The sequence below is a fragment of the Carassius auratus genome, chromosome 31, assembly GCF_003368295.1.
Source record: "Carassius auratus strain Wakin chromosome 31, ASM336829v1, whole genome shotgun sequence".
Lineage (NCBI taxonomy): Eukaryota > Metazoa > Chordata > Actinopteri > Cypriniformes > Cyprinidae > Carassius > Carassius auratus.
This window is the reverse complement of record NC_039273.1, coordinates 23314833-23326979: the sequence shown is the minus strand read 5'-3', so window position 1 is coordinate 23326979 and position 12147 is coordinate 23314833. Positions and strand designations below refer to the sequence as shown.

At 37.1% G+C, this 12147-nt stretch overlaps 1 protein-coding gene across 4 annotated transcripts in view; it reads left to right on the top strand.

Annotated features, from left to right (window-relative positions):
• Nucleotides 1-12147, top strand: part of LOC113050911 (myosin-10-like) — a 64000-nt gene that overhangs the window by 30949 nt on the left and 20904 nt on the right. For all 4 annotated transcript variants that reach the window (XM_026214363.1, XM_026214365.1, XM_026214364.1 and 1 more), the window contains 10 exons: nt 2083-2175; nt 3724-3787; nt 4152-4250; nt 4758-4901; nt 5656-5751; nt 6516-6634; nt 7226-7378; nt 8764-8937; nt 9114-9287; nt 9859-9973. In XM_026214363.1, coding sequence (XP_026070148.1) covers nt 2083-2175; nt 3724-3787; nt 4152-4250; nt 4758-4901; nt 5656-5751; nt 6516-6634; nt 7226-7378; nt 8764-8937; nt 9114-9287; nt 9859-9973 — 1231 coding nt within the window. The remainder of the gene's footprint in view (nt 1-2082; nt 2176-3723; nt 3788-4151; nt 4251-4757; nt 4902-5655; nt 5752-6515; nt 6635-7225; nt 7379-8763; nt 8938-9113; nt 9288-9858; nt 9974-12147) is intronic.

The following is a 12147-nucleotide window of genomic DNA, read 5'->3' as shown; positions in this document are numbered from 1 at the left end:
GGTCACAGTGCTGAATTCCCATTTCTTAAATCACATGTTACTCTGCTCCATCCGTGCAGTTGGAAAGTTCTGGAATGTCCATTTACAAAGAGCTCTGTTACAAAAAGGAGCTCAAATTCCAGTAGTTTTTGGCATACCTTCTATAATGATGAAAATACCTTTCTGACAGTCTTTTCTGCCCTTCATTTGCTAGAACTTGTCATTACTACTGCAATTTTGTTGTACTACTTCAATAGTTAATTTATCATCTGTTAAGAAATGGAGGCAAAACTTGTTACAGCTTGTACGAAGTTTCATCACTAAGGCTTTTTAAAAATTCATCATTATGACTTTAGTTTAGTTTATTCATCATTTAGACTTTGGTCTGTCTCTCATATACACCCATTTATGTTTAAACAATTCAGCAACTGTTCAACAGTTATTTATACGCTATTTATGATATTACATTTGCATAAGCATGAACATGTTAAATCTTTAAACCTCAGAAATCTCTGGACTATATACACTAATATTATGCCGTGATGTGTTCCTGTCTGGTGACAACAGCAAGAACAATGGGCCACCTGTCTAAACTTCCTATCAGGTGGACGTGGACAACACTGAGAGTGGCTAGAGGATGTAAGGGGGTGGATGTCCCAGATTTGTTGCTCGGGGAGCTGTGATGCAGACTAGCTCTGGGGTGTGGAACAGTGGGGCTTTGGGCATCTGTCATTGCTAATTTGAGGAGTTGGTAACACTTTAGTATAGGGTCCAATTCACACTGATAACTAGTTGCTTATTAACATGTCTATTATTAACATATTGGCTGTTTATTAGTGCTTATAAAGTACATATAATACATGACATCCATAATCCTACCCAATTCCCTAAACTTAACAACTACCTTATAGACTATAAGCATAAAAATAAGGAGTTTATTGAGGCAAAAATTATAGTTAATGGTTAGTTAATAGTGTGAATTGGACCCTAAAATAAAGTCTGACTGAGAAGTTTCTTTCCAACCCTCCTGTATTTCAGGCAGTCAGTGAGAATTTGCTTTAATTAGGTTTGTAGGTTAGTGTATTTTTATCTGCTTCTGGTTTGAGGGAAGCTACGGATTTGGATTTGCTACACCATCTCAACAAAATCCTGTGACTAATGCTGTAAATAAATGGTATTTGTGATCAGGATGATATGGAACATTTAAAGGGATAGTTCAACCACAAATGAGCAGTCTATCATTAATTTCGCTCCAAACCCGTATTATCTTTGTTCATCTTCGAAACACAAATTAAGATATTTTTAATGAAATCCGAGAGCTTTCTGATCCTCCATAGACAGCAATGCAACTACCACATTCAAGGGCCAGAAAGGTAGTAAGAACATTGTTAAAATAGGTTCAACCTTAATTTTGCGAAGCTATGAGAATACTTTTTGTGCACAAAGAAAACTAAAATAACCACTTTATTCAGCAGTTTCTTCTCTTCTGTGCCAGTCTTTGATGTGCCTTCACAACAGTAGCATGGCACATGCATTTGTATTCCTCTTCTTGTAAACAAGGCGCAGCGCATGTGTGTTCTTGAACATGGTAGTTGTGTTGTTGTCTATGCTGGGTCAGAAAGCTTACGGATTTCATCAAAAATATCTCAATTTGAAGTTGAACAAAGGTATTAGAGGTTTGGAACGACATAAGGGTGAGTAATTGATGACAACATTTTTGGGTGAACTAACGCTTTAAGTTTAGATTTAGTCATCCCACTCCAATAATTATGCGAGTTAAAAAGGGGATGTTAAAAAGCCTTTACTAATGGTACAGACTAACCCAAGGTGATCTGCAGTATGCTCTTCTAAAGTAAAATATGCTCAAAGGTTTGTAAAATACAAAAATATTTATCTTTCCTTTCGCTCTGTTTTATTTCTATTAGGTAGAACATTTTCACTGGGTTTCTTTTCAAGATTTCACAAACACTATTTTATGGTTATTTAGTTATGCACCCTTCCTTTGAACTTTGATGTTCATTTTGTATCTTTTCTTTTATGAAACTTCATATAATCATATGTTTTTATAATTGGTATTTCTAATCAGTGACTTGTGCATTACAGGGAGAGTTAGAGCGTCAACTCCTGCAGGCAAACCCTATTTTGGAATCCTTTGGGAATGCCAAGACAGTAAAAAACGACAACTCTTCACGCTTTGTAAGTTGGTCTATTAAGTCTGATCTTATTCTTCCATCTCTGTTTTTTGTTCTGTAACATTAATTTAAAGGGTCTTGAAACGCTGTTTCAGCACTGTTTAGTTCTCATCACAGTTTTAAAACATACTGCTAAAGTGGAGAGGGAAGAGGGGAGACAGACAAAACAACAGCGTCTTTGGATTCAGACAGTTTTATTTCACTCTCATGGGTTGAATCCAGCAATGCTGTCCACAATTGCAAGCTGCAGTTCACTATTACATGGAATAATATGAATATATACATATATAAACAATATCATATTTAAATTTTATCATAAAAAAGAGGCGGTTACAATATCTACATGCAACTATTTTTGTTAATGAACATAAATGTACATCTGCATTCTAACTCAAGCGTCTAGCCTACTACAGTCAACGGTCATATTACTGTCATATTGTTAATATTGCAGCCTGCACTTCAAACTGATAAGACATTTGATCGGTTGTGTCAGGAAGCCCATAAATGCCAGTAACACAAAACTGCGTGTCGAAAAATCAAGATCTATAGAAAATATTTAAAGCCAGAATCTCAGAATTGAAAGCGTCTTTCATAGGAAATCAACAAATGTTGTGGTGAATAATTATTATAAAAAAAGGGGTGACAAAAACAGCGCAAAAATAGCTCAAAATAAACCACTTAAATATAATGGATGCTAACATTATCTTCGTTCATATGCAACATAAACACCTCTGTTAAAACTTCAGAAAATTTAGTTTAGCCACAACATTTTTTTACATTCTTTTCACATTTTGACAATGACATTTATACGTTTACTAATTTTGTTTATTACGTTATAATGGCATTTATTACATTTTTTGACTCTGCATGTACTATCTGGAAAGGGCCATGTAGGTACACACTCACAATCTGAAAGAGCTAAGCATCTGTCTTGCATCAGCTCCTCTCGCCAGCTGAGATTTTGCTGGCATGCGTTTAAGTCAGCAGAAAGCTTTTAAGCATACAAATAAATCGGCAGCCACAGAGGAATTTGTTTCTTCCTTTAGGTAATTATTTTGATGGGATTTGCTGCAAATAAGCATGTTTGTTAGCCTTTTACGCGTGCTTTAAGTACATATTTCTTTTAAGTTGAACTGTTTAAACATTTCCGTCACCTTTATTTATAACGCGCTTTAAACAAAAAAGATTGCGTCAAATCAACTGAACAACATTAATTAGGAAAACAGTGTGTCAATAATGCAAAATGACAGTTAAAGGCAGTTCATCAATGAATTCAGTGATGTCATCATCTCAGTTCAGTTTAAATAGTATCTGTGCAATAATTTGCAAACAAGTCAACGATATCGCTGTACATGTGCTGCATATCATGCATGCATAATCCCTTCTGTTAAAACAGTAAAGAGACAACCATCTGTCAAAATGGATTCTTAGAAATGTTGACTGGGTCTACATATGATGATAGTTAGAATGCAATGGTATGGTTTATGAAGCATGACCAGTATAAGCATCATAGAAAAAAATACACATCTTAATTTTTTTTTTTTTTTCACAGGGCAAGTTCATCCGCATCAATTTTGATGTAACTGGTTACATTGTAGGGGCCAACATCGAAACCTGTATCCTAATCTGATAATCATTTCATTACATTTAAGCAATGCCACAAACAGCTGTAAGATCAAATGAAATGGATGAATTTCTGTGTGTCTTTATTTTTCAGCAGAGGTAAATGTATGCAAATTGACTTTTTATGGACTTTTGTAATAGTGAAACTACTTTAAAAAGTTTTGATGTAAGTGTCAGAATTTTTGAATTTTATTTTACAAAGAAAAATCAAATCAAACAATTTAAAATATTTGTAAATTAGTTTTGATATTTAAATGTCACATTTAAGTGCCACAAAAATCCGTACAGCTGTGATTTGATATAAACTGAAAAATGAGCTGTAAAATGGACTTTGCTTGCCCTTAACTCCATCATAAGATCTTCTTGAAAAGTCCAGGGCCATTCGCCAAGCCAAAGATGAACGCACCTTCCATGTCTTCTACCAGCTGCTGGCCGGTGCTGGAGAACATCTAAGAAGTGAGTATTTCTATTTGCATGCTTTTAAGATTTTTTGTCAGTTTTTAGCAATGATCAAGTAAGCACTGCATAAGAAGCGAGTGACAGAAACAAAAAAAAGTTAATTTTTTTTCCCAAAAAAGTTTCCCAAAACTGTCTTAAACACAGCAGCATCCACCTCCGAAAGCAAAGACTGCATTTATTGTGTTTCGTTTGCTCGCTCTGAGGCACAAGTAATTTATTATATATGAAAATGATTATATTCAGTGGCTTCTACTACTTAGTGATATTTAGTGCCCGTGTTTCAGGAACTGATGATTTTGGTTCTCTGACACGTTGGATGGAAAAGGTGCTTATTCACAAATGTCTTGTGTGATATTCCAGTTTTATGCATAAGCTCAATTTGCAACTTTGGATGGAAACCCAGCTGATGTGTGAAGGCATCAGAGTGATTATAGAGAATATGGTGCAGTCTGGTGTCTAGAGAAGATTGCAGCTGTGTTACTAATGCTCTTGTTGTTCTGGCAGCTGATCTACTCCTGGAGGGCTTCAATAACTACCGCTTCCTCTCCAACGGTAACATTTCCATTCCTGGCCAACAGGACAAGGACAATTTCCAAGAGACCATGGAAGCCATGCATATTATGAGCTTCTCCCATGATGAAATCTTATGTGAGCGTACAAGGAACAAACACGCCTCTACTACATTGTATATTTACAGCTGTTTTATACCTGCATACTAGTAAATCATCATAAAACACATTGCCTTCTCTGTGGCATTCAAAATGGTCAGGGAATTTACAGAACAAGAGTCTCTTCTAGTCTCTCCATTAATGAGTGCAAAAATTGCTTACACATACATGATTTATTTTACAGATTATTTATATATAAATTAAACCCAAATTGATGTTTAAAGAAAGTCATTTCCATTCTCTTGATACAATGTAATTATTATTGAAACTCAGTAAGTCATATTACCCATGAGTGAAACACTGCTCAAAATGTTGCAAAAACCAGGAGAGCTTACAGAATTCTATGTATGATTAAGTGCATAAAGGATGGCTATTATTTTATTTCAGGTTATTTTATTGTTCAATTCTATTACATAACATTTACTTTTTAATTTGATGCCATTCAGAAATAGTTGTTTTGAGGGCATAAATCTACCTGTCCAGTTTATTTATGTAGACCTCATTCTTATATCTGAATATATGAACGCTTAAAATGAAACAAAAAGTGATAAATATGGAAAAAAAGTTAATCAGATGTTATAATCATTTGATATCCCTAAAAAGTATACAAGAATCAACAAAATGCTGGTTTTATATTGAGTATAAGCCACACTGCAGGACATTGACCTTCCAAAAATATTTAATGCCACATACTGTTGACAGTCTTGTCCTTTTTTTTTTTTTTTTCGCTGCAGCGATGCTCAAGGTGGTATCAGCAGTCCTGCAGTTTGGCAACATCGTATTCAAGAAGGAGAGAAACACCGACCAGGCCTCTATGCCAGAAAACACAGGTACACATCACATTTCAAAAATTCATAATGCCTTATTTTAGCACAGAGATAATGTTTCTTATTTTTCAGTAATGGAAATCTAATGTATTATGTGACGTACTTAAATAACTCTGTAAATCCTTTGGCAGTGCATTAGCATGAAAGTGTGTTCAGTTTCCAGACTAACCTCCAATCTGCACCAGATGTTTTTGTGCAGTTCTCCTCTGCTCTGTTTTGACAAATTACCCATTGGACTTCTCTTGGGCTCCCATGATGACAGTTTGAATGGTTTTAAGATATGTTTCATATTAAAAGAAAATAACAGAATAGTTGTGCTAAGTTGCGTTAAATCAAACATGTTTACGTAAGAGCCCCAAAAATGACCGTTTTACCATCACGATGCATTCCAGCAAGCTTACTCCACTGGCATTTTGATTAATTTGTTTTTATCATCACTTTCATCCGTTCAAGTCACTCACGACTTGAAGCTGTAAAGTTAGTCGCGCTGGTGGTCCTAAAGGGGTTTGTTTGGCTGCTAAATGGTATGTAAGGGTTTAGAAGTCAGTAAATTGCAATAACGACCTGACTTATTTGAAATACCTAATACTCATGAGCAAAAATGTCCCATAATAACTTCTCTCACCACCATTTAAGCTCATAGGGGAAATCCTATAAATCGACAAAGAATATCACCATTTTTGGTCAGCTTGCATTAGAGGAGCATTTTGTGAACAACTGTGTGTGTGTGTTTTTTGTGTGTGTGTGTGTGTGTGTGTGTGTCTCAGCTGCTCAAAAGCTTTGCCATCTGCTTGGAATGAATGTCATGGAGTTCACACGTGCCATCCTGTCTCCAAGAATCAAAGTGGGAAGAGACTATGTACAAAAAGCCCAAACTAAAGAACAGGTAAAAAACCATTCAGTTCTCCACTGTATATCTGTCAGATCACCCACCCTCTCAGCTATGCAGCTTTTCATTAGTGTTTTAACTTTTGGAACCTGTCAGACCTGATTGTAGACCATTGCAGTCATTTTGTTCTTTTCACATTTTCTTTTTACCACTGTGTCCATTTACAACAATAGGCTGCTAGTCTCCTGTCATTAAAATGTCATCATAACTGTTCAGATTCTGCAGATGAGACGTGTTTGGGAAACCTGTTTGGAAAATAATAAGTGCTATTTAATTTTCAATAACTTCCTCTAAAGGAATCTTTCAGGTTTTGCATACCATTTTTAGGGTTGGGTATCATTTTAATTTGAGCTATTCTGATTCTGCTTATCTATTCCAATTAGGAAAAAAATGTATTCTATTGAATTCACGGTTTCTTGGAAATTTGGAACTTGTTCTAAAATAGAATTTTAAAATTCTTGATACCCAACCCTACTTTTGTATCTGTGTAATAATAGTGTGATCATATATTATGTTTCATATTTTTTCAAAAGTAAGGTTTGTCATCTTTTTCCCTCTGTCTGATCCTGTCTCTGTTCTTCTGACTAGGCTGACTTTGCTGTGGAAGCACTGGCCAAGGCCACATACGAAAGGTTGTTCCGCTGGCTTGTTCACCGCATTAATAAAGCTCTGGACAGGACCAAGCGCCAGGGAGCTTCCTTCATTGGCATCCTGGACATTGCTGGCTTTGAGATATTCCAGGTGCGGCTTCCTCTGATTTAGTGCTCAGCTGTGTCATAGGCTACGTACCCACACGTACCCACACGTTTTCTCTGTACCGACGTTGCTAACACTGCTCCACAAAACGCCATGGCCAAAAACCTTGCTTTCCTCCTTGTTTTTAATTTTCTTCTTAAAACGAGAAGATTGTAATTGTGCTGGCTCCGTTGGGAAAATAACTTTAATATTGCAAAAAGAGCTCCGCTGTTGACTACACTGTTGTTGACATCCATGTTTAACGTTAGCTACTTCCGCAAACAACGAGTGACGTCGTTCACCGTTGAGTACACTTCTGCACATGCGGGTCACTTCTGGGTCATTTCACGTTCACAAAGGAGATCACAAAAGGTCGCATTTAATTGGAAATGTGAACGGCCTTGCAAAAAAAAATCTAATTTTTTCAAAAAATTGGAATTGAGCATTAAGCCCTGTAGTTTGAACGTAGCCATAGATATTAAATCATAGATATTAATTACTATACTGCAACGAATCAGAGGTCACAATGATGCTACAGTAGGATATTTTTTCAAATGCAGGCAATTCTGTAGGTGTTGTTTATGAAAGGATATTGTTTGGGACAAGTTTTTATTTGTGTATAGTTTAACATAGATTTTAGGCATATCACATACCACAGATTTGGTGGGTTGTTCAAAACAATGATCGTACAAAACAGCTGGGTTTCTATTCAGGGAATAAAAAAAACAACTTTTAGTACTTTTAATAACTGGTTGTTAAATTTTGTAAGTGTCATGATTTCAGATAATTAGACATGCATTTATGATTACTGAAATGTAATTATACAATTAAAACAGAATGGGAGAAAAAAAAACAGACCAGAATTTTGAAGGAAAAAATCATGGGGCCCTAATCATTGTCAAATAAAAAAATGAAGTCTGCACACTGAGAACTACTGCTCCAGAAGAATTTAATTAAGTTCAAGCATTAATTAATTAAATTAAATTATTCTGGAGCAGTAGTTCTCAGTGTGCAGACTTCATTTTTTTATTTGATTTATAGTATTCAGTTGTCTTGCACCTGCATCCTATTTGGATGTTTGGGATGTGCACACCATTTGTGTGTTATTGAGGCCCTAATCATTGTGCCTTTTAAGAAGGTTTCTTCCTTCAGGTTGTGCTGGAGGATGTTGCTACCTTGGTGCTGGTATGGAGACTGGAAAAGATGCATCTGCTTAACTGAGTTAAATAATTATGGTATTGTCAGGATGAAATAAAAAGTGATTGTCATGGATATCCATTGATATTGAAGATACTGATATTTGTTAAAGAATCAATTATGCCTGTTCTGGGACTATGTTATGGACAAAAGCAGTTTGATTATATTCTTTTGCCCTCTCCATCTCTTGGCAGCTGAACTCTTTTGAGCAGCTCTGCATCAACTACACCAACGAGAAGCTTCAGCAGCTGTTCAACCACACCATGTTCATCCTGGAGCAGGAGGAGTACCAGCGTGAAGGCATCGAATGGAGCTTCATTGACTTCGGCCTCGACCTGCAGCCTTGCATTGACCTCATTGAGAGACCGGTGAGCTCTCACCTCAACCATGATAGTATTTTATTTTTCCGAGTTGATGGAAATGTTTTCTACACAGAGCATTTACAGAATTTAAAGTAAATACTGTGGAAGTAGAGAAATCTTTAAGTGCCTTCTGTTGGCTTTTCTTTCAATTGTTTGGATCTCTTTTGCGGTGCCATTCCCAGGCAAATCCTCCCGGTGTGTTGGCTCTGTTGGACGAGGAATGCTGGTTTCCAAAAGCCACTGATAAAACCTTTGTGGACAAACTGGTGCAGGAGCAAGGCACTCACGGCAAGTTCCAGAAACCACGGCAGCTGAAGGACAAAGCCGATTTCTGCATCATTCACTATGCTGGCAGGGTATGTCTGCATTCAGATTAATGTATTTACACATAGCTGTTGGGTTCAGAGCTTGTACTTCAGTCCAGTGATGTTTGTAATAATTATGTTACTTTTGTTACTGTTTAAAAGAAACCCGGAATACATCGTAACCTTAGGTAATTGGATTAAGTCAGGTCATACTGGCTTGCAGGGAAATGTTGTGTTGATGTCTTTCAAGGGTAGCAGCATCCAGCTGTGGTATGTGTTAACCATAGGCCACATCTGTTTCAGATCAGTGAGCTGTTTGCAATAGAAACTTGACACCTCATGAAATGAGGAACTTGTGATATTTCTTTACCTTTGAGCTATGTTTGGGTTAAAAGCCAGAAAATAAGAGTTTGCTTTGTTTCCTGTTTGAGAAAAGTAAAATAGTGCATTGATTTATACTTGACCACTTTCAGTAGTTACATAATGCCATGCGAACAGCCAACAACCGCTGAACTGCATGCAATACCTCTTAAATTAAACTTTCCAGATTGAATCAATCCTGGCTTAATTCCATCCTACCCATCTCGAGGTTGTTAATGTACCGTTTATTTCTCTTTTACAGGTCGACTATAAGGCAGATGAATGGTTGATGAAGAACATGGACCCTCTAAATGACAATGTAGCCACACTCCTGCACCAGTCCACGGATAAGTTTGTGGCTGAACTGTGGAAGGATGGTAAGCTGTTTTCTTCTCGAGTGCCTTTCAGATTCTCTGACACATGAAACTGTTAAACGGCTCGTTTTTATGGTCCTACCCTCCCGCTCTGAGAAGAAAGCGACTGTTGTTTTCAATCTTCAGTTTCACGTCTTGTGTGTCTTGTAAAAAGAGCTTGTCATGCACTTCTGTGGCTCGACACAAATATTTTATACGGTTGATTTCACAATAGATATATTTGCACTGTAGTTATAAGCAGGGATGCTTTACATTATTTACAGATTAAAGCAGTGAAGATATATAAAGTAATGCAAAAATGCATGTTAATTAACATAATGCACATTTTATGTACAATTATAATATTGTGGCATAATAATTTCTCAGAATAGATACAAAATAAAATGTGTGTGCTTCGATCGATCAGCAGGATCTTAAAATGTTTCATTTATTACACATATCCAAAAACAGAAACTAGTGCATATCGAATGAAGACTTTTGCTTATTCTCGTTTGTGTAGCACAGCACTAACCAGTGTGTTTAGTAACGTTTATGTCTTTTATGTGCTAGCTGTATTCTACTACTACTATTTTATTTGGCTTATTTTCTTGTTGATCCCCCCTTTGCCCCTTTTCTCTGTCTCTCGACCATAGAGATTCAGAATATCCAAAGAGCATCTTTTTATGATGTCTCTAGTCTCCATGAATCGCCAGGTGAAGGTATACGATGCTGTAGGTCTCTGCTTACCAGCGCATTGTGTACTTTCAAACACTCCCATGGCTTGTAGACCTGGGCCCTGGTCCCTCTAGCTGGCTAACTTTAGAGTTAGCTGGATCCATTCGGACGGAAGCTTGACTTGGCTGATTCATTAGGAGGCCCAAACTGACCATGAATGAAGATTGCATGAAAAAGGACCGCATGTGCATAGTGACTTAATACAGAGCACTGACACTCTGGGTAACTCTAGGCTGGCTACAAGGATTAGGGCCCTGCTTGTTCTTTTGAGCGCCTTTCAGCAATTTTGATAACTTCACACCCCTAAATATTCTCATTGTTATTTCATAGTTTAAAAAAATTGTAAAAGTGTCAAATCATTATTACACCTATTTGATTCACAGAACTTGTCAAGAACATGTCTGGTTCATATTTCATCACAAAATCAAATTCTATGATAATTGGGACTTGTACTCAAGTCGGTGGAAGCACTATTGTCTTGAGGCTGTCTTAAAGTAATAAATAATTTTAGTTTTTAAATGGTTATTTACAAAACATTTTCACTAGGGCTGCATGATATTGGTAAAAAATTAAATTGCGATATTTTATTTTTCTGCAATATATATTGCGATGCGAATCTAATCAAATTTTTTCTTACAAACAAAAATGGGATGAGCACACTTACATTCTCATTTTAAATGATTTAAACATCGACACCATCGTGTCAATTGATTAATATGCACGAGGGAGAGAGAGCAAGATTGTTTGAAGACTGTGATCGTGCGGCCAGGGCTCGTGCTCTCTCTCTCTCTCTCTCCCTCTGTCTCTCTCTCTCTCTCTCTCGCGCGCGCGTTCTCTCTCTCTCTCTCCTGCTCTTTCTCTCTTTCTCACTCACACTCTCTCTCTCTCTCTCTCTCTCTGCCCTGTTAAACTGACAGGACTTAAAAACACATGCAAATGATAAACTTTCACTCTATGATGGTTAAGCTGTGTAATTAATAGGGGTGCTCCGATCACGATCGGCCGATCGTTAATGCGCATCTCGTCAGTAAAGCCGTTTCTCTAATCAGCGTTTAATTCCATCAGGTGCGTGATTTCACATAGAGCAGCTGTTACTACACAGAGCCGTTGTTAACTGAGAAGATGCGCCAAAAAACGCTGAAAATTAACGTGATTTGCGCATCTTCTCTATTAACAACGGCTCTGTGTAGTAACAGCTGCTCAATGAGAAATCACGCACCTGATGGAATTAACCGCTGATTAGAAAACCGGCTTTACTGACGAGATGCGCATAACGATCGGCCGATCGTGATCGGAGCACCCCTAGTAATTAATCCGCGAATCACATTCGTCAAGGGCCGGTGAGCAGCTGGCCCGTACAGTTAATGAATAACGGATCAACTACGGCAGCCTGCATCGCACATCCTGCGATGTGACTATCGTGGATTCGTACATCGCGATATCGATGCTTAAACGACACATTG